The sequence below is a fragment of the Saccopteryx bilineata genome, chromosome 2, assembly GCF_036850765.1.
Source record: "Saccopteryx bilineata isolate mSacBil1 chromosome 2, mSacBil1_pri_phased_curated, whole genome shotgun sequence".
Lineage (NCBI taxonomy): Eukaryota > Metazoa > Chordata > Mammalia > Chiroptera > Emballonuridae > Saccopteryx > Saccopteryx bilineata.
Genome location: NC_089491.1, coordinates 334,648,379 through 334,667,740, shown reverse-complemented (window position 1 = coordinate 334,667,740; position 19,362 = coordinate 334,648,379). Strand labels below are relative to the sequence as shown.

Here is a 19,362-nt window from a genome sequence, read left to right as displayed (position 1 = left end):
TGGACTCCATAGTCAGAACTCTTGCCAGAATGAGACTGCAGTAGAGTGTGTAAGGGCTCAAGCTCCAGAGCCAGACTGCCCAGTTTAAATCCAGGTCCCATCACTTTTTTTTTTTTAACTATAAGCTTTATTATTATTATTATTATTATTTTATTTATTCATTTTAGAGAGGAGAGACAGAGAGAGAGAGAGAGAGAGAGAGAGAGAGGAGAGACAGAGAGAGAGAAGGGGGGAGGAGCAGGAAGCATCAACTCCCATATGTGCCTTGACCAGGCAAGCCCAGGGTTTCAAACCAGCGACCTCAGCATTTCCAGGTCAATGCTTTATCCACTGTGCCACAACAGGTCAGGCTGGTCCCATCACTTTTAACCTCCATAAGTCACTCAGTGGCCTCAGGAAGTTACTCTGCCTTTCTATGCCTCTGTTTCCGGATATGTAACATGAGGATAATAATGTTTACCTCCCAGGCAGTGATGGAGATGAAATGAGATAATGGAAGCATAATGCTTATGGAGTGCCTGACAACATAGTTAAGTGCTCAGTAAATGTTGGCAGCAATTACCTTTGTTATTGTTGCTGTTCTTGGACCTTCTCCAGCTGATAGAACAGCAAATTTGTGTTCTTAACACATGCTTTTAAAAATGCTTTGCTATGAAAATTTTCTCCACGTGGAATACTTTTTCCTCCTTTCCCCCATCTTTTTGTCCATAAAAGCTCAGCCCTTAAACACAGTTCCAGTGCCATTTCTTCGGTGAATTCGCCCTTGTCACCCCCAGTGTGAGAGCTGTTTCTTTGTTTCACATTCCAAGGGCCCCGATGTTTGCACTGCTCATGTGGCCCCAGCATGTGCACTGCAAGTTGCTTGGGTCTCCGAACCTTCTTCCCATTTGGCAGTCCTTACTGCTGTCACACTAGGGCAGTGGTTCTCAAACATTTTGAATTCGGGGCGCATTTAAAATCCTACAAATAATTGTAGATGTACTATATACAAATTTCTGAGAAATATGTTATAATAATTAAGTCAAATATTAAAGAAAAAATATTAAGTCCAAGCATGCTTTTATGGTAATTAAATTAAATTAAATAAATACGACAAAATTAAATTTCTTCTGACATTAAAAAACATTTTTATATTACATTTTTTTGAATTATGCTTTTTAAAATTTGTTAAAAAAGAGGGGTTAAAAATAAAAAAAAACGACAAAAATGTTATCTTTTTATATATATAGATACATTCTTAGTATGATTTAGTAAATTCAGCAGGTCCTGGTGTGAATGTGTTAGTTTTTTCATTCTTGTGTTTATGAGAAGCATGAGCCTGATGTGTCCTAGCGATTTCTTCAATGTTTGGGCATATATTTGAAAGGTAAACTCTCATTTCCTCGTTAATACATTGAAGAATTCTTCTCTTTTTACTCTTAATTATGTTGAGGGTAGAAAATCCTAATTCACATAAATAGGATGTTGAAAATTGTAGTAAAGTGTTCAAAGCTTTTTTAGATATTGCCACATTTTCTTCTTTTATAGAAATTCTGAAGGCTTCAGGAGACAATTCCTTATGTTTAATCATCAATCCACGATCAGTGGATATAGCTGCCAGTTCGTCTGTTAATGGTAAACCAAAATCACTTGAAGCTTCCATGAATGGGTTTCTAATCCAATCGTATTGTTCAGTGTTAAGTGATGGAAAATGCTATAAATTAAATTCTGACCGTCAGCTTTCAAGTCCTATTTTATTTACACTTAACTTTTGCTCACTTCCAGAATCAGATTCTTCAATATCACGCTTCTTTTTGAGAAATCTATCCATTTTATTTGGATGTATTTATCTAAAAATAATATAATGATGTGTTAATAATAAATATAATAATGATGTGTTAACAAAAAGAGTGGTATTTCCATAACGAAATGGTATAATAGAGTAACTATATTTATTTTTATATCTGGGCACATGCTGCGAACCAGCACAGCTTGTAATTCCAGGTCCTAAGTGGGAACGGTATGGAATTAAGAAAATACCGGTCAGGAAGGCCCTGTAATTGCTCTGGCAAGAACAAAGCACACTCCAAAAACGCATCTTGCTTTATTTATAGGGCAAAGTGAGGCCATTAGCAAATCTGAACTTTACACCAAAGGATACAAGAAACTTGCCTCCACTCTTTCCGGGGAGCATGGGGGGTAGTGTAAACAATCCAGCACCACAGCTTAACAGCTGTTTACAACCTAATCAGGCAAGTGAGGTGGGGGGTTGGGCAGACTGTCAGCTTACAGACAATTCCCCACACCTCTGCCCCCCAAAATCTAAACTCCAACAGACACATATTTCTCTAGAATACCACAGGGCACACCCTTTGAGAACCACTGCACTAGGGCAAGGCCTTGGGCAGCTCACAGCGATCTGCAAAAGCTGGAGCCCCAGTCCCAAGTACGGGAAGTGAGGGGCGTGAATGGTATAAAGTGCTGTTTCTATCTGACTGGGGCCTCCCTAGCTGTCTCCCTGGAAGATATGTTGGTGCCAGGTCTTGAAAACTGAATAGAAATTAAATAGCCAGGATGCAGTGGGTACTCAGGGCATAATTTTTTGACCCTCCTAGTGTGTGCGCTCTCAGAAGATCTTTGGCATTTTTGGTTGCCCTCAAAGAGCCTGTAATATACTACCCCAAACATGATCTTTCTCAGTTTCTCTCTCCCGATGAGAACTCCATTATGACCACCTATCTTATATCTTTATCTTCAATATAGTGTATCGAAGTTATCCCTTCCAGCAGGCTCTCATCTTTTCCCACTCCCTGTTACCATACTTTCCTGCCTCACTGTCAAGCTCTTTATCTAGCCCATTAGCCTGTAAACATTCTCAAATCTCCTTTCTTCCAAAAGAGAAGAAAATAACGAAAACTATTCCGTAGCAACTCTCAAGGCAAAAAACCCAAAAAACCATCTGGCTACTGTCCTCTTCGTTCCTACTCCCCCCCCCCCCACACACACACACACACTCACTCACTCAACCTGCTGTTTTTGCTTCTGTGCCTGTCAATTACTGTGACACATCTACCAGGGGCGTCCACATGTCCCAGTTGACTCAGTAATCCAAATTCACTTTTCTGTTTTTCTCTTACTTGATCTGCATTCTTGTTCACTAGCTTGACAGCACCCATCACGTTGGCTACTCCCTTCTTCCTGAAACTCTTCAGTTTCATGACCTGCTTCCTTCTAGTGAGTCTCATCCACGACATTTTCTTCACCTGACCTTACATGGTGGGGTTTTCATTCTCAGGCTGCACACTGTCTGACAGCAATGCGTCCTTTCCAGTGGCTTCCCCTGCTGCCTATATGGTGACAACCCCCAAATGTTTTTTTTCTAGCCCAGGTCTCTCCTGATCCACCCAAACAGCCAGCTCACCACTTCCACTGTGGATAACCCATGGAGATTCATCCTCAACGCGCCCCAAATGGAACACATCATGTTTTTCAATATGTTTTCTCCTTACGTCCCTTTGGGGGCATAGGATCACTGTCCCCCCCCTATTACACTTGCTCATTTCAAGTCATATTGACTGTACATCCTAAAGATTTCTTGAAACTGTCTCTTCCTCCCCATCTCGCCTGCTACTTCCTTAGGACCACAGATCCTCTTAGCACAACTGCCTCTTGACTGCTATTTGTGCGTGCATTCTTGACTATAACCCTGTTCTCCAGAGAGATCTCTCTAAAACGTAAATACAAGCCTATCATTCCTCCTCAAACTGTCTTCAATGACTTCCCATCATCTACACAAGGGTTTTTCAACTTCAGCACCATTGACATTTTGAGCCAGCTACTTCTTTTGCTGTGAGGACTTTGCTGTCATTGTAGGATGTCTAGCGACGTCCCTGGCCTCTCATTGCATGACAGTAGCCCCCCTACCACCCAGTTCTGACAGCCTAAAATGTCTCTAAACATTGACAGTTGTCTCAGGGATAAGTGGAAAAAATTGCCCTTGTTTGAGGACCAGTTATCTATAAGGTAGAATCTAGATTTTTTTTAGCATGGATATGACACCTTTTATGATCTGCCTCCGTCTGTCTCTTCAGCCTCATATTGCCACCTATGGTTGCCCTGAAAGAGCTTGTAATGATGTCACAGACCTGAACCATCTCAGCTTCTCTAACAGTGGGAACCCTGTAGCTCCCACCCACTATTCAGCTCTCAGATTTCAGCTTAGGAGTCACCCTCAGGAAACAGTTCTTGACTCTTTGGGTCTGGATTAGGGGCCGGTCTTACATGCCCCTGATGCACCCTCTGCCTTCCTCTCCTTGTTTGTCATGCAGTGTGGCATCTGTCCGTTCACTTGCCTTTCTTTCCAGCATCAGCAAGAGCTGGCTGGCTAACATTGTGTCTTTTCCCTCTGCGTCCTCAGCACAGTGGCTCACTCCTAGAAGGCACCCAGTGAATGCCGACCGCGTGGATGGTTGACGCCCAATGAGCTTTTGTTGAATGGTTTTCCTTGAAACAGCTTCTTTCTCAGTTCTTTCACTTTCCACAATCCCGTCCTGTTTATGTAATTGAAAAAGGAAAAAAAAAAAAAGCCAGTTGGTCAGTAGGTCAAGAAACAGTCACCCCACAGCAAGAATTTTAATGAAAAAAGTATGTCAGTTCCTTAAAACCTACGGCGTTCTGCTTAGAGCAGAGGACAAATAATTTTACGTTGCGGTTGGTACTAGAAAGTCGAGAACGAGAAGTTGGACCAAAATGGGAAAGAAACACTACATTTTCCTCCTGCGGCATATGGACTTCTCATTAGCAGATGTCAGGGGAAACCGGGGGTGGGAAGGGCTCAGCGACTGCAGCTGTCCGCGCTCCTCCCGCCCCCTGCTGCCACCACACCTGGTCCCCAGAGACACCCTCACTTCTTAGCTATGTTGGCTTAGGTATGGACAAATATCCCCTTGGTTCAGCAGAGACTAGCCTGGAATTTTTCAAAAGGAGCTTTGCTAGGCAACTATTAAAAAAAAAGTAAAAACAGGAAATAGCATATAGAAATTATAAAAAAAAAATACAGAGAGCAAAACAGAAAAAAAGGAAAAGAAGTTTCTAACCTAAGATAACAGAATTCTGGTATTAGCTTTTCTTGACTCAATTTACCATGTTTCCCCTGGTTTTTCATTTTGTTTTGCTGTGATAATTTCTGCCTCTGGGGAAACCCTCCTAAAGTTCCCCTTTTTATTCTTTGAATATTTTCTTTCACTTAAGAGTCTGCTCTAGGCTCTGCCTAGGTGGCTCAGTGGATAAAGTGTCGTCCCAGCATGCCAAGGTCACAGGCTTGATCCCCAGTCAGGGCTCATTGGAGAAGCATTCAATGAGTGCACAACTAAAATGGAACTAAGTGGAACAAATTGATGCTTCTCTCTCGCTCGCTGTCTCTTTCTCTCTTCCTTCCCCTTTCTCTCTCACCCTTCTTCTCTCTCTCCCTCTCTCAAATCAGTAGGGAAAAAGGAATCTTCTCCCTCTTTCTAGGAAGGAGTTGAAATTGGCATTACAGTCACTTTCTCTTCTCGAAAGCAGGTTACTGGTCAGATGGAGAAAGCTTTCTCTCGGGATAAAATAACTCAGGGGTCCCACAGACACAGCTGAGGATCAATGCTAAGCATCCATGGCAAAGGCTATACTTACCTGGGGTGAAATGAAAAACATAGGTAATGTCAGTGAGTTTTTTAACAATACTAAAGTACAGACCTATTTTTTGTTTGTTGTTTTGTTTTGTTTTTAATGGTTGATTTTAGACAGAGAGAGGAAGGGAGAGAGAAAGAGGGAGAGGGAAGCATTCATTTGTTGTTGCACTTTAGTTGTGCATTCATTGGTCACTTCCCATACGTGCTCTGTCTGAGGATCGAATCCACAACCTTGGTGTTTTGGGATGACACTCTAACCAACCGAGCTTAACTAGCCAGGGTGCTGATCGTTTTATTTTGAGATTTTTTTTTTTAAGCTATTAAAATGGCAGATGGTAGTTGTGAGTAGTTAACTAAACGCTGTCGTTAGCTGTGTTTTCAAGGGCAAGTAATACAGGTTTTAAAGTTTGATGTTCTTGTCTAAGGAACTCCTGGGTAGTTGCTCTAATACAGTCCTCATTCTAGATATCCACTTATTGATTAACGTCCATAAAAGGTACTTACCAAGCACTAAATCCTGGCTGAATACAAACTTGAGTAAGCTATTGCCCCTGCCTTTAGGGAGGTCCTAGACTAGGGAAGAAGGTTGAGGTGTACACAGTGGTCCAGGCGTCCATATTCTGGGAGCCGGGGAGAAAGTACCTAATTCCACCTGGGGCAGCTTGTAGAGGAAGTGAAGTTCTACCCAAGCATATGTTGAGAAAAGGAATTCTAGGCAAATGTGCGAAGACTGGAGAGCTGAATGAATACGGCATGTTCAGGGAACATTTGGGCAACTTCACCTTGGGAACATGTGGGTGAGTGGCAGAGACAAAGCTGGAAAGGTGTTCCCCATTTTAATGTCCTATTTCACTGCTACCTGCGACTGAACATCCGGTTGTCATATGTGCAGGCAAGAAAGAAGCCTAAGCAAGAGAGCTGCTGTAGTATTTTGTGATGTCTATTCATGAGCCTGCCCTCACTTTATTGGCTTTTGAAAATAACACTAGAACTTAATACGGGTAAATATCTTGAGCTCAGATTCAGAGTTCACTGCCATGGTATAGGACGAGGGAGCCCCAAGATAAGCGTTTTTGCTGACCATAAACTGACCCTGAGCCTGTGATGTGTCCCAGCTGCCCCGAGAGCAGGTGCCATTGTAGTAACATCTGGGAGCCTCAGCCTCCAGGCAGCAGTGGCAGAGGGCCGCCAAACCCGTCCTGGCCTGCCAACATTGGGCCACAGTTCTCAGGTTCAGATCCACGTGCCACTGTTTTAGGGGAGATGTGGATAAACTCTCGAGGCTCTCCAGAGGTGATGGCACACCAACCATCAGCTGAAGAGTGAAATATGAAAGAACAGGCGAGCAGCCATGAGTTATTTTCACTGATTTCTGGAGGCAGCGTGGGCTGGCTTATTCCGGCTTGCAGCTATGGACCAGACGGACATCAGCAACAAATTCTGAATAATTTTTCAGAGCTTTTTTCCTAATCCTTTTCTTCCATATGCTGTGAGATTGTTTTGACAAAATACGGACATGTTTTGACAGAAACAAGATAACCATCTTCACCTGCAGAGATGCAGGTAGCAAACAGTCCTGTCCTGAGGGGATTGTTGGACCTCTTGCCCTCTTTCCGTCTTTAAATCTGCTGACATTTTAGCGTTGTTCTATTTTTTAAGTACCAGACTCGTTTCCCACTTTGCCACTTATCCATACATTAACCCAATTTATTGTGCATTTTCTTTCCTTTTTTTTTTTTTTTTTTTTTTTTTTTTTTTAGTATCTGACCAAACGGATACCACAGAACCCAAAGTATCAGCATGTCAAGTCAAGACTGGACACTGGTGAGTAAACATTAGCACATTAAAACTTTTTACAGAAATCCAGTAGCTAATTACTAACAAGCAACAGCATGGCGTGTGTGGTATAAATCACAGCTAAAAGTTTCTCACTGTCTTGTTTGATGTCTTTCTGGGCTCAGGGACCTATCTTTGAAACTCATATTTCAAATTATCAGTTAAAATTTCTGTTCACATAATTAGCGTATTATAAACTGGTGAAAACATTGTTCAGTAAGTTGCAGGGCTGAAGCTAATAAATATCAGGTGGTCAGCCTCTATCTGGGGACACCTTAAGTGTATTTCTTTAAACCGGGAGCAATAGATTATGCTGTGGACATTTGTTCTATTTGGTATTTGCAGAAACTCAGCAACATGCAAAGCCTGTGGGACTACAAAGATGAGTGTGAATCTTGATTTCTGCAATCGAAGAGCTTAAAATCAAGTGGAGGCAGACAGACTTGAATGAGTAACTGAAATACCAGACAAAATTAAATTAGTGCCACATTTCAGGTGAAATGAAATTTGTGTGCATTACTGCTTGTTTTCATACTGTTAACATTTTTCACCTGGCCCCTAGTGGATTTGCAACCTTGTGAAATTTTGGTTGGTTATTTATTTAGGTTTTTTCCCCAAAAAACTTCTAAAGCCTGCTGCGGAAAACCCATCCTATTAAGGTGATTTCGCTCAGAGACTGGGGTATGGCGTGCCTTTAGCAATACTGGATATTCCACCAGGAACCTGAGGATAACTGAGAAAATAAATTGGGATGCTGACTTTGTCTAAATCTCGTTCATTTTGTCTTTCTCCAGTCTCCTTTGAAATCATTATTTTCCACTATATGTGTTTCCTCTTATAAAATAGTATGAAATAGACTGAAGTGTTCTAAATGAACCATACTTGGCAGATACAATTTCTGGGGACTTTTCTTTCAAATATATCTGTGCTGTACAGATATTTATTTCCTTGCAAATATCCTGTTTAATAGGAGGTAAAAAAAATATTATCTGTTTTTGAGAAGGAGGAAATTGTGGCAGAGAGATTATATGATTTACTTGACGTTCAATAAAGGAGACAGGGCTGGGGTTTGTATGCAGGATAAGGAAGGCGGGGACCCAGCACAGTTCTGTGTGCTGTCCTAACATTTCCCTAGCCTCATCTTCCACAGATGCCTCCCACCCATCTGACTCTCCCTATGTCCCCCTTCATTGCCACTGTGACCCACTTTTCTAGAATAAGCTGTTCCATGAGGGAAGCACTTTGATGAAAAATGCCATATTTTCTCTGAGAAGTCCAGATAACGTTTTAAAAACTACTATGAAGGAATACATTTCTTTTGGAAACTTCTTAAAAAAAAAAAAACACTTTTAGAGCTGGAGGTTTTTTCTCAAATGTATAGATTTGTTTATCACTTCATATATTCATCTCCTGGAAATTGAATTGGGATTTGTGAATGAAAATTTCTTTCTTTTCAGTTTCTTAGTTCATAACCAAAGTTTGACTCAATATAATGGTACCTGAAATTAATTTTCATGTTTTTTTTTTTACTTGAGATACTCCTTTTTAAAATTCATACTAATTATCTCTATCCTTTTATATCCTGAGATTTTTTTTAAGCTAGTGTTTTGCTAATTAATTTTTTTTATTTTGAGGTAATTATATTCACATGGCATTGTAAGGAATGATATAGACAGATTCCATGTACCCTTTACCCAGTTTCCCATGGTAACATCTTGTGAAACGATACTGCAGCATCACAACCATGATACTGACATTGATGCATGCAGTCTGGATACGGAACATTTCCATGACCACAAGCATCCCTCATGCTCACTCATAAGGCCACATCCGCTTTCCACCCCCACCCCCTTCTTAACCCTGGCAACCACTAATCTGTTCTCCGTTTCTATAACTTGGTCATTTCACAAGTGGTTTTTAAATACAATCACACAGTATGCAACTTTGTGGATTGGATTTTTCACTCAGCATAATTCTCTAAAGATCTATCCAAGCTGTTGGTGTGTATTAGTAGTGTATTCCTTTTTATTACTGAGTAACTACCATGGGAGACTACAGTGTAACCAGCTGCCTGTTGAAGGACATCTGGAATGTCTCCACTTCTTAACTATTACAAATAAAGTTGCTGTATACATTTGTGTACAGACTTTTGTGTAGATATAAGTCTTCATTTCGCTGGGATAAATGCCCAGAAGTACAACTGCTGTGTGTTTTTAAGAAACTGCCAAACTCTTTTCCAGAGTGGCTGGACCGTGTTATATTCCCACCAGCAACGTGTGAGTGATCCACTTCCTCCACATCCTCACGGGATTTCTTTAGTGGTGTGGCCATTTTTATTTTAGCCATTCTGATAGACACATAGCGGCATATCAGTGCAGCAGCAATTTGCATTGTCCTAATGACCAATGATGTTGACCCTCTCTTTGTGTGCTTATTTGCCATTTATATATATATCTCTTCCGTGCAATGTCTGTTCCTGTCTTTTGCCTATATTCTAATTGAATTGTTTGCTTTTTAATTGAATTCTGAGTGTTCCTTATATCCTAGCTACTAGTTCATTGTTCGATACATGATTTACAAATATTTTCTTCCACTCTGTACCCTGTCCTTTTGTCCTCCCAACAGGGTCTTTCAAAATGCAAGTTTTAATGTTTGGTAAAGTCCAGTTTTACAGTTCCCTTTTATGGATCATGCTTTGTTGTCAAGTCTAAGAACTTTTTGCCTAGCCTAGATCTCAAAGAGCTTCTTTCATGCTATTTTCTAAAAGTTTTAAGTTTTGCATTTAAGCCAATGATACATGTTAAGGTAATTTCTGTGTAAAATGTCAGACAGAGATTGAGATTAACTTTTTGTTTATGTGTGTTCAGTTGCTCTAGCACCATGTGCTCAAAAGATGGCCTTGCCTCATTGAACTGCATGTTCATCTTTGTCAAAAACCAGTTGGGCATATTTATGTGGCTCTATTTCTGGGTTCTCCATTCTGTCCCATTGATTTGTGTGTCTGTTCCTCTGCCAGCACCACACAGACTTGATTACTGTAACTATATTGTAAATGACTTACTTAAACTTGGTTAGACTGATTACTCACACTTTACTTTTCTTTACAAAATTACACTGCTCACAAAAATTAGGGGATCAGGGAACATGCAGATACTCCAGTACCTCCAGCCTTTTGTATAGGGCATTTTCACCAATGAATTAAAAGTTGGTTTTGCATCTTATTTGCATAACCAAACAACTTTCTGACTTGTTGTTTGTTTTTCTGATGTTCTTATTTAATAATAAAAAAACCCAAATGCTTTTTTTTTATCACTTCATATTAATTTTGGAATATCCCCTAATTTTTGTGAGCTGTATATTTGACTGATCCTAATTCTTTTTCTTTTCCATATAAATTTTAGAATAATCTTATTTACATCTACAAAAAAATATTACTATGATTTTGATAGTAGTTGCATTAAACCTGTCTATCTGTTTAGGGAGAATATTGAGTCTTCCAATTCATTAACATACTATATCTCTCCATTTATATCTTCTTCGATTTATTTTATTAGCATTGTATAGTTTTTAGGCTGTAAGTCTTGTACAGGTTCTGTTAGTTTACACCTAAGTATTTACTTTCTTGAGCAATTGTAAATGTTACAGTATTTTAAATTTTGGTGCCTATGTGTTTATTGCTAGTATATAGAAATACAGCTTAATTTTGTACATTTATTTTGTATCCAGGACCTTGCTAAACTCACTTTTTAGTTGCAGGAGGTGTTTTGGGTTTTTCTGTAGATTCCTTGAGCTTTCCAATATAGACAGTCATGTCATCTACAAAAAAAGAACAGTTTTATTTCTTCCTTTCCAGTCTGTATGCTTTTTATTTTCTTTTATTGACTTATCACACCGGCTGGAACTTCCATAACTATGGCAAATAAAAGTGAAGAGAGTGAACATCCTTGTCTTTTTCCCAGCTTTGGGGGGGAACATATTGTCTTTCATAATTAAGTATAATGTTAGTTATCTCAGGCTGAGGAAGTTTCCTCCTACTGCTATTTTTCTGAGAGTTTCTGTCATGAATGAATGTTGAATTTTATTAAATGCTTTTACTGCATCAGGTAATATAATCATGTGATTTTTTTTCTTTAACTTGTTAATATAGTGGGTTTTCAATTATTGTAGTAGTGTTATATCCATGGAATAAACCTCACTTGTTCATGGTGTATAGTTCTTTTCAAGTATTGCTAGATTCTATTTATTATTTTGTTAAAGATCTCTATGTCTATACTCTTCATGAGGCACATTGGTTTATAGTTTCTTTGTTTTGTTTGATTGTCTTCATCTGGTTTTTGTACCCGGGTAATTAATACTGACTCATAAAATGAGTTGAGAAGTGTTTTCGCCTGTTCTGTTTTCTGGAAGAGTTGTGTATTATTGATGTTAATTCTTGCTTAAACATTTGGAAGAATTCTTCAGTAAAACCATCAGAGTCTGGAAATTTCTTTTATAAGAGTATTTAAATTTGGATTCAATTTTTTAATAGTTATATGGATATTTAAATTATTTTATGTCATAATTGAGTGAGTTGTGGTAGTCTATTATATTTTTTGAGGAATTAGTACATTTATCAAAGCTCTCAAATTTATATGTGTGGAGTTGTTTTTAGTGTTCTCTCACTACCCTTCTGATGCCTGTAGTGTATAAAGTGGTAGCCCCTTTCATTCCTGATACTGGTCATTTGTGTCTTCTCTTTCTCTCTCTCTCTCTTTTTTTCTTCACTATAGGTTTGTCCATTTTATTGACCCTTTCAAAGAACCAGCTATTGGTTTCATCCATTTTCTCTATTGCTTTTCTGTTTTAAATATCATTGATTTTTGTTTTTATCTTTATTATTTCCTTCCTTCTGCTTACTTTGGGTTTATTTTGTTCTACTGTTTCTAGATTCTTGAGATGGGAGGTTAGATTATTGATTTAAGGCTTTTCCTCTTTATTTTAATCTATGTAGGTAGTGCTATAGATTTCTCCCTGTACTGCGTGAGTACCACAAATTTTCATTCAGTTTAATGTATCTTTTTATTTTCCTAAGACTTCCTCTTTGGCCCATGAATTATTTAGTAGTATGTTGTTTACTTTGCAAGTGTTTGGTGATGTTTCTGTTAAGATTCTGTTATTGTTAAATTTCTGTTATTGATTTCCAGTTTGATTTCATTGTGGTTGAGAACGTACTCTGTATATTTTAATTTTTAAATATGTATTGATGTTCATTTTATTATGCAAGATATGGTTTATCTTGGCATATTTCAGTGGGCATTTGAAAAGAATATATATGCCTCTTTTATTTGTATTTTTCTGAAGTTAGAAGCGGGGAAGCAGAGAGACAGACTCCTGAAAGCACCCGACCGGGATCCACCCGGCATGCCCACCAGGGGGTGATGCTTGGCCCATCTGGGACGTCACTCCATTGCGGCTGGAGCCATTCCAGTGCCTGAAGCAGATGCCATGGAGCCGTTCTCAGCGCCCAGGCCAACTTTGCTCCAATAGAGCCTTGGCTGCTGGAGGGAAAGGGTGGGGGAAATGGAGAGGGGGAGGGATGGAGAAACAGATGGGCGCTTCTCCTGTGTGCCCTGACTGGGAATCAAACCTGGGCTTTCCACACACCAGGCCGACGCTCTACCACTGAGCCAGTTGGCCAGGGCCCCATACTTTTGATTACTGTATTCTTTCTTCTCTCCTAGTGTTATGAGGCTCCTTTTTTTTTTAAATTTTCTCTCCATTTCTAATTAGAGAACTTCCTTTAGACTTCCTTTAGCTGGTAACAGATTCTCTTATTTTTCTTTCATGTAAGAATGTCTTGATTTCCCTTCATTCCTAAAGAATAATTTCTCTAGGTATAGGATTCTATGTTGGCAATTCTTTTCTTTCAGCACTTAAAAGTATTGTGCCACGTCCTTCTGGCTGCCATGATTTCTGATGGGAAATTGGCTGTTATTCAAACTGTTTTTGCTATATAGGTGAGCTGTCATTTTTTCCTCTTGCTGCTGTCAAGATTTCACTTTTTTAGTTTTCAGAAGTTTAATTATGATGTGCCTTGGTTTGGGTTTTAGGGATGAGGGGGTTGTCCTGTTTGACACTTACTCAGCTTCTATATAAATCGGTAGGGTTCTGTCACTTACCAGATTTGGGAAGTTTTCAACTATTATCTTCTTTTCAACTATTATATCTTTGAGTAATTTTTCAACCCTGCCCTCTGTCTTCTCTTTCTGCCACTTTGATGGCATCTCATCATGACTCAACAAGGATGGTCTGATGGTATTCTGTCTTGCTAGGTTGCTCCTTTCCTGGTTCTTTGGCTGGAGACAGTAGGCTTTCATTGGGGATATTTTTTTCTGTCTGTTTATTGTTATTTCTGTGTTGCTAGCTTCTTTAGCTCCAAGTCTAGGGCATATGAAGCAAAAAAAAACAACAACAAACAAACAAATAAACAAAAACCCTAGGTAACTCAACTATCATATCTTTCCTTGATTCCTGAGGCTCCTAGCCAGTCTGTCTTCCTCTCTTCACCAAAGTCTTCTTATTTTATATACATAACATCCAGGGTTTTCGTTTAGTTTTTTAAATTCAATCTTTTTTTTTCTAATTGGTGTGTTATTTTCTTAAATCGAGATATAATTTATATGCCATAAAATGTACCCATTAAAGTGTACAATTCAGAGTTTTTTAATACATTCACGAGGTTGTGAAAACATCACCACTGTCTAATTGCAGAACATTTTTATCACCCCATAAAAAAAACTGTTACCAGTCCCTGGTAACCACTAATCTACTTTCAGGATCTGTGAGTTTACCTGTACTGAACATTTCCTGTAAGTGGAATCATACAGTATGTAACCTTTCGTGCAGGACTTTGTTCACTTAACATGAGGTTTTCAAGGTCCATTGTTGTAGCGTGTATCAATGCTTTGTTCCTTTCTATTGCCAAACAGTATTTTTCTGTGTAGATATCCCACATTTTGCCTATCCACTCATCAATAATGGACATTTGGTTCATTTACACTTTTTGGCCTTAATGCTGCTATAGACATTAGTGTGCAAGTTGTTGTGTGAACATATGTTTTCAATTCTCTTGGTTATATCCCCAGGAGTTGATTAGTTGGTCATATGTTAACTCTCTGTTTACTTTTTTGAGGAAATGCCAAACTGTTTTCTGAAGTGGCCATACCACTTTCCATTCCCACCAGCAATATAGGAGAGCTCAGTTTCCTCCACATCTTCAACAATGCTTTTGATCGTCTATCATTTTGATCATAGTCATCATTGTAGGTGTGAAGTGGTATCTCATCGTGGTTTCAATTTGCATTTCCCTAATGACTAATGATGTTGAGCACCTTTCTATGGGCTTATTGGCATTTGTATATCTCTTGTGGAGAAATGGCTGTTGAAACCATTGGCCTGTTTTTTTTCTGAGTTATTTTTCTCTTTATTGTTGAGTTATAAGTGTTCTTTTCTGTACTCTGGATCAGGGGTCCCCAAACTATGGCTCACGGGCTGCATGCAGTCCCCTGAGGCCATTTATCCGGCCCCCCGTCGCACTTCTGGAAGGGGCACCTCTTTCATTGGTGGTCAGTGAGAGGAGCATAGTTCCCATGGAAATACTGGTCAGTTTGTTGATTTAAATTTACTTGTTCTTTATTTTAAATATTGTATTTGTTCCCGTTTTGGTTTTTTACTTTAAAATAAGATATGTGCAGTGTGCATAGGGATTTGTTCATAGTTTTTTTTTTATAGTCCGGCCCTCCAACGGTCTGAGGGACAGTGAACTGGTCCCCTGTGTAAAAAGTTTGGGGACCCCTACTCTGGATACTTGACCCTCATCAAAAATATGACTTGCAAATATTTTCTCCTATTTTGTGGGTTGTCCAGGGCTTTTGTTGTACGCAGCTGGAGGATTAGAGAAAAATACATTTACTTTACATTCCTGGAAGTAGATGTCTCCCAGACTAGTTTGTAATCGTCTTGGAAGAGCCAAAGTGTGCTTCATTGCTTAAAACTCAGAGTTTATGTTAAAATCAGTGTGGGAGAGAAATCTTATTCTAGTGTTCAATTTCTTTTTTTTTTTTTTTTTTTTTTTTGCATTTTTCTGAAGCTGGAAACAGGGAGAGATAGTCAGACAGACTCCCGCATGCGCCTGACCGGGATCCACCCTGCACGCCCACCAGGGGCGACGCTCTGCCCACCAGGTGGCGATGCTCTGCCCATCCTGGGCGTCGCCATGTTGCGACCAGAGCCACTCTAGCGCCTGAGGCAGAGGCCACAGAGCCATCCCCAGCGCCCGGGCCATCTTTGCTCCAATAGAGCCTTGGCTGCGGGAGGGGAAGAGAGAGACAGAGAGGAAGGCGAGGCGGAAGGGTGGAGAAGCAAATGGGCGCTTCTCCTGTGTGCCCTGGCCAGGAATCGAACCCGGGTCCTCTGCACGCTAGGCCGACGCTCTACCGCTGAGCCAACCGGCCAGGGCCCAATTTCTTTTGTTGTTTTAAATTTAAATTATTTTAAAGCCAATTTAGGGGAAATTTTTAATTTTTTTAATGCATTTTTATGACTTACTTCCCTCCCTCATGTTTTTTACCTCCCATTAAACAGTGGCCTATGTGTTATATGCCAAGATCCCTTCGGTCCTCTGGGCAGCTGGCAGGGCCTGAGACAATGCAAAACTATGTTCTGTTCAGAGATGATCACTGGTATGTATTCCCTAAGGTGAAAACAGTGAGGGGTCCTGGTTAAGAAAACACAAGAATGACCTTGTAGCCCAAATGAGAGTAGAGTTCACATCTGTGGTATGATTTGAAGCTATGCCTTCAGTGCAGTAGAAACAGGTACAGGAATGAGTGAGCGTTTTCCATTTCTAGGCAAACTAGATGGGCCTTTAATCTTTTCTCACCAAACAGTGTGTAATTCAGAATTAATCACAAGAAATCAAGATTCCATGGAATCTCCTATCTTCACCCCAATCACCTTCTACTGAGTTGTCCAAAGACTGCTCCCTTATTCTTGGGTAAAGATGATTTTTTTACTTCTATACTGCTGATTCTGTTTCTCTTATAAACTCACATACCAATGTATAGCCGTGGCGAGAAAAAGCAGGATAATTTTGAACTTCAAATATTTCTTTTGTCCCCTAGGTGCCAGGGTATATCTCACTAGCCTCCCAGCTTTGCCAAATTGTGCCATGAACAGACTGTGCCTCTGACGAAACCCCTGGCCACATTTTGTGCCATTTCCACTGTGGGGTCTCATGTTTTCTCAAGCACCCTCTCTGGGTTTCTGTCCTCAGTGGTGCAGGCTGATTAAGGAGCACTTTCCAAACCACAGGCCTCTCCCTTTGTTAGTACCCTGGCCTGTATTATCCACTCATTTCACTCTCTTCTCAGTCTAATTTAAAATTTCTGTAGCTTTCTAAAATTCTATAGACTCACTCTTTCTCTAGCCTTATTTTCTTTTAATTCACCTCACTTTTATTATCTCTACACAAACTAGTCATTCTTTTTTTTCTTTAGTCTTTACTTTTCCTGAATTTTTGCTAATAGCCTTGATCTTTAGCAGTCAAACTCATTACAGACTAGGTACTCTTCATTTTCTTTCAGTGTTTAATTCTGTTTCTTATGTCAAAAGAAGAAATGTATGTGAAAGCCTTTTACAAACCAGAAAGCACTATACACTCGTATAATGTATTGAGATTAACAAAGGACCACTGTGCCTCTTTTCACGCTTTCTGCTCCTTCTGAGCCAAAAGAACTTCTCCACAGAGGAGGGGAGTACTGAAGAAAAATAAAGCAATGGAGTTGTCTCTTAGCAACCGAGTCCGTGCCTTATAAATCTTACTTTAGATTACTGCTGCTCAAAATCACTTGCTTTTCTTACGGGCTTAGTACAAATAATGTTATTAAATTATAAGAAAACAAAGGGAAAAACCCACTGAACAAGTCACTCAGGTCATCGTCTGTGGTATATCTTTGCATAACACTATCGATAGAGTTGGGTTTTCTCTTTCTCTTGATTGAAATTGTAAAACTTTTTTCAGATATCTTTTATACACCCTTTCATATATCTTTATAATGTAAATTATAAACTAAGTAGACACTAAATAGCTCCTTATACATTCCTAGATTACCTGACTCCTAAAACAATATGGGTCATATAGGTAATATATAACATGTACTGCATATAAATCAGGTTGGACATAACTTAAAGAAAATTAGGTGTGCAACAACTCAAACCAAATTAGTATATGGTTATTTTCATTAGAAAAATAACTCATTGTGAGGATTTTTCATATAAGAGTTCTTCATTGCACAAACATTGTTGAGTGCCTCCTATGCTAGACAGTAGAAGAGATATTGTGTGTGTGTGTGGGGGGGGGATAGCCTTGGGCTTGCCCAATAATAAGGTATATAAGACTTGCACACAAATAAGGCTATACAATGATAAATGTGCTGTGAGTGGTTAAGCCAAACATTGTGGACATTCAAAGAATGGAAGGATCAGTCCCAGCAAGGTGAGCTATTATGATTACATGGATAAGGTGACATGTTAGAGAACCCAAGACTAAGAGATTTTTGTCAAGTTTGGTCATTAAGACATAGGTGAGATGTTGGTACCTCTAGCACTAGGGCAAGGAGTTTAAATTTTAACCAGTAGACAACGGGGAGCAACTGACTTTTTTAAATCAAAGCCTTATCTAAGAAGTTTTATCTCACAATAATATGTCATTTTAATTTTTAAAAAAATCGGTTTGCTGCTCATCCTTTAGTCTCCTTTCTTTTATATAAAACAATGATGTGTTTATAAATTAGTCAATTGTAGAATTGATTCATTCCTAGTCTCTTTAAAAGGTAGTCAAAAGACTATTTTCAGGTGAAGTTAGCTCTGGTTAAGATAAGCTGCTTAGTTAAGATATAAGCATTCTACGAAGTAAGGTAAAACACGACTTTTCATACTTTGTAAAATCACTTGTAGAAAATTTCGCTTCGTTGAGTCAGCTGCCCTCCTGTCTCATTTCCCCAATTGAAACAATGCAGAAATCCTCGTTTCTTTTGTCCTCCTTACTTGAAGAGAAACGACTATCTTTAATGGAGAGAGCTTTTTATCAATAGACCTCTTAGGTTCTTCCTAATTTTGCCAAGTATTTGTATACCTGTCCAAAAGGCTTTATTTCCCCGCCTCCCCTTCAGTGGGAAAAACAAGTTGTGGGCGCGCAACCCGCCCCGCGGGCAGTTGTAAGGCTCCGCTGAGGCAGGGATGAATGGCAGTGTAAATACTCTGAGAATGTTGGTAATTGATGGAGAAGTGGGTTTTAGACACTTCGTTAGTGGCAGGGCTATGTTTGAATAATAAAGGCTATCTAATAAGGTTGGCTATTGTTTTCCTTGGGTGTAGTGTGCCTCGGGGACTTGAAAAGCCTAAAACGCTTCCCACCTGCTACCAGGAAGGAAGGAACACCTCCTCCATATTTACCTCCCAGCAAATCGTGTTTTTAAAACAGCACCACGGAGAAGCGGGGTGTTTCTGTGAGCCATGTTAGGAACCGGAGGTTGGGAGTACGAATCCCGGCTCGGTTACTCACTGGCTGGGTCGCTGGACAAGATGGGGAGCATTTCTCTATTTTTGTATCTCCATTTTCTGAACTGTCTGAAACTGTCCCTGCCAGAAGGAACCGCCATATGAACAATGTGCAGCCGCCGGGGGACTCAGGGATATGTCACCCAAAGCTGTCACGTCAAACAGTTTAAGGAAAAGACCTGGGTGCAGAAGGCACACTGTCTGCCCCGCCTTCTGGCCCCACCGCGCTGGCCACGAGTCCTCACCTGAGTTCAGAGGCGCAGGGGGGAGGGGTACGTGT

General features: G+C 39.8%; 1 protein-coding gene across 3 annotated transcripts in view; it reads left to right on the top strand.

Moving 5' to 3' along the window:
• The window catches only part of CEP41 (centrosomal protein 41), a 43,292-nt gene that overhangs the window by 4,874 nt on the left and 19,056 nt on the right, over positions 1-19,362 (top strand). For all 3 annotated transcript variants that reach the window (XM_066262311.1, XM_066262310.1, XM_066262309.1), the window contains exon 2: positions 7,409-7,472. In XM_066262311.1, the coding sequence (XP_066118408.1) occupies positions 7,409-7,472 (64 nt within the window). The remainder of the gene's footprint in view (positions 1-7,408; positions 7,473-19,362) is intronic.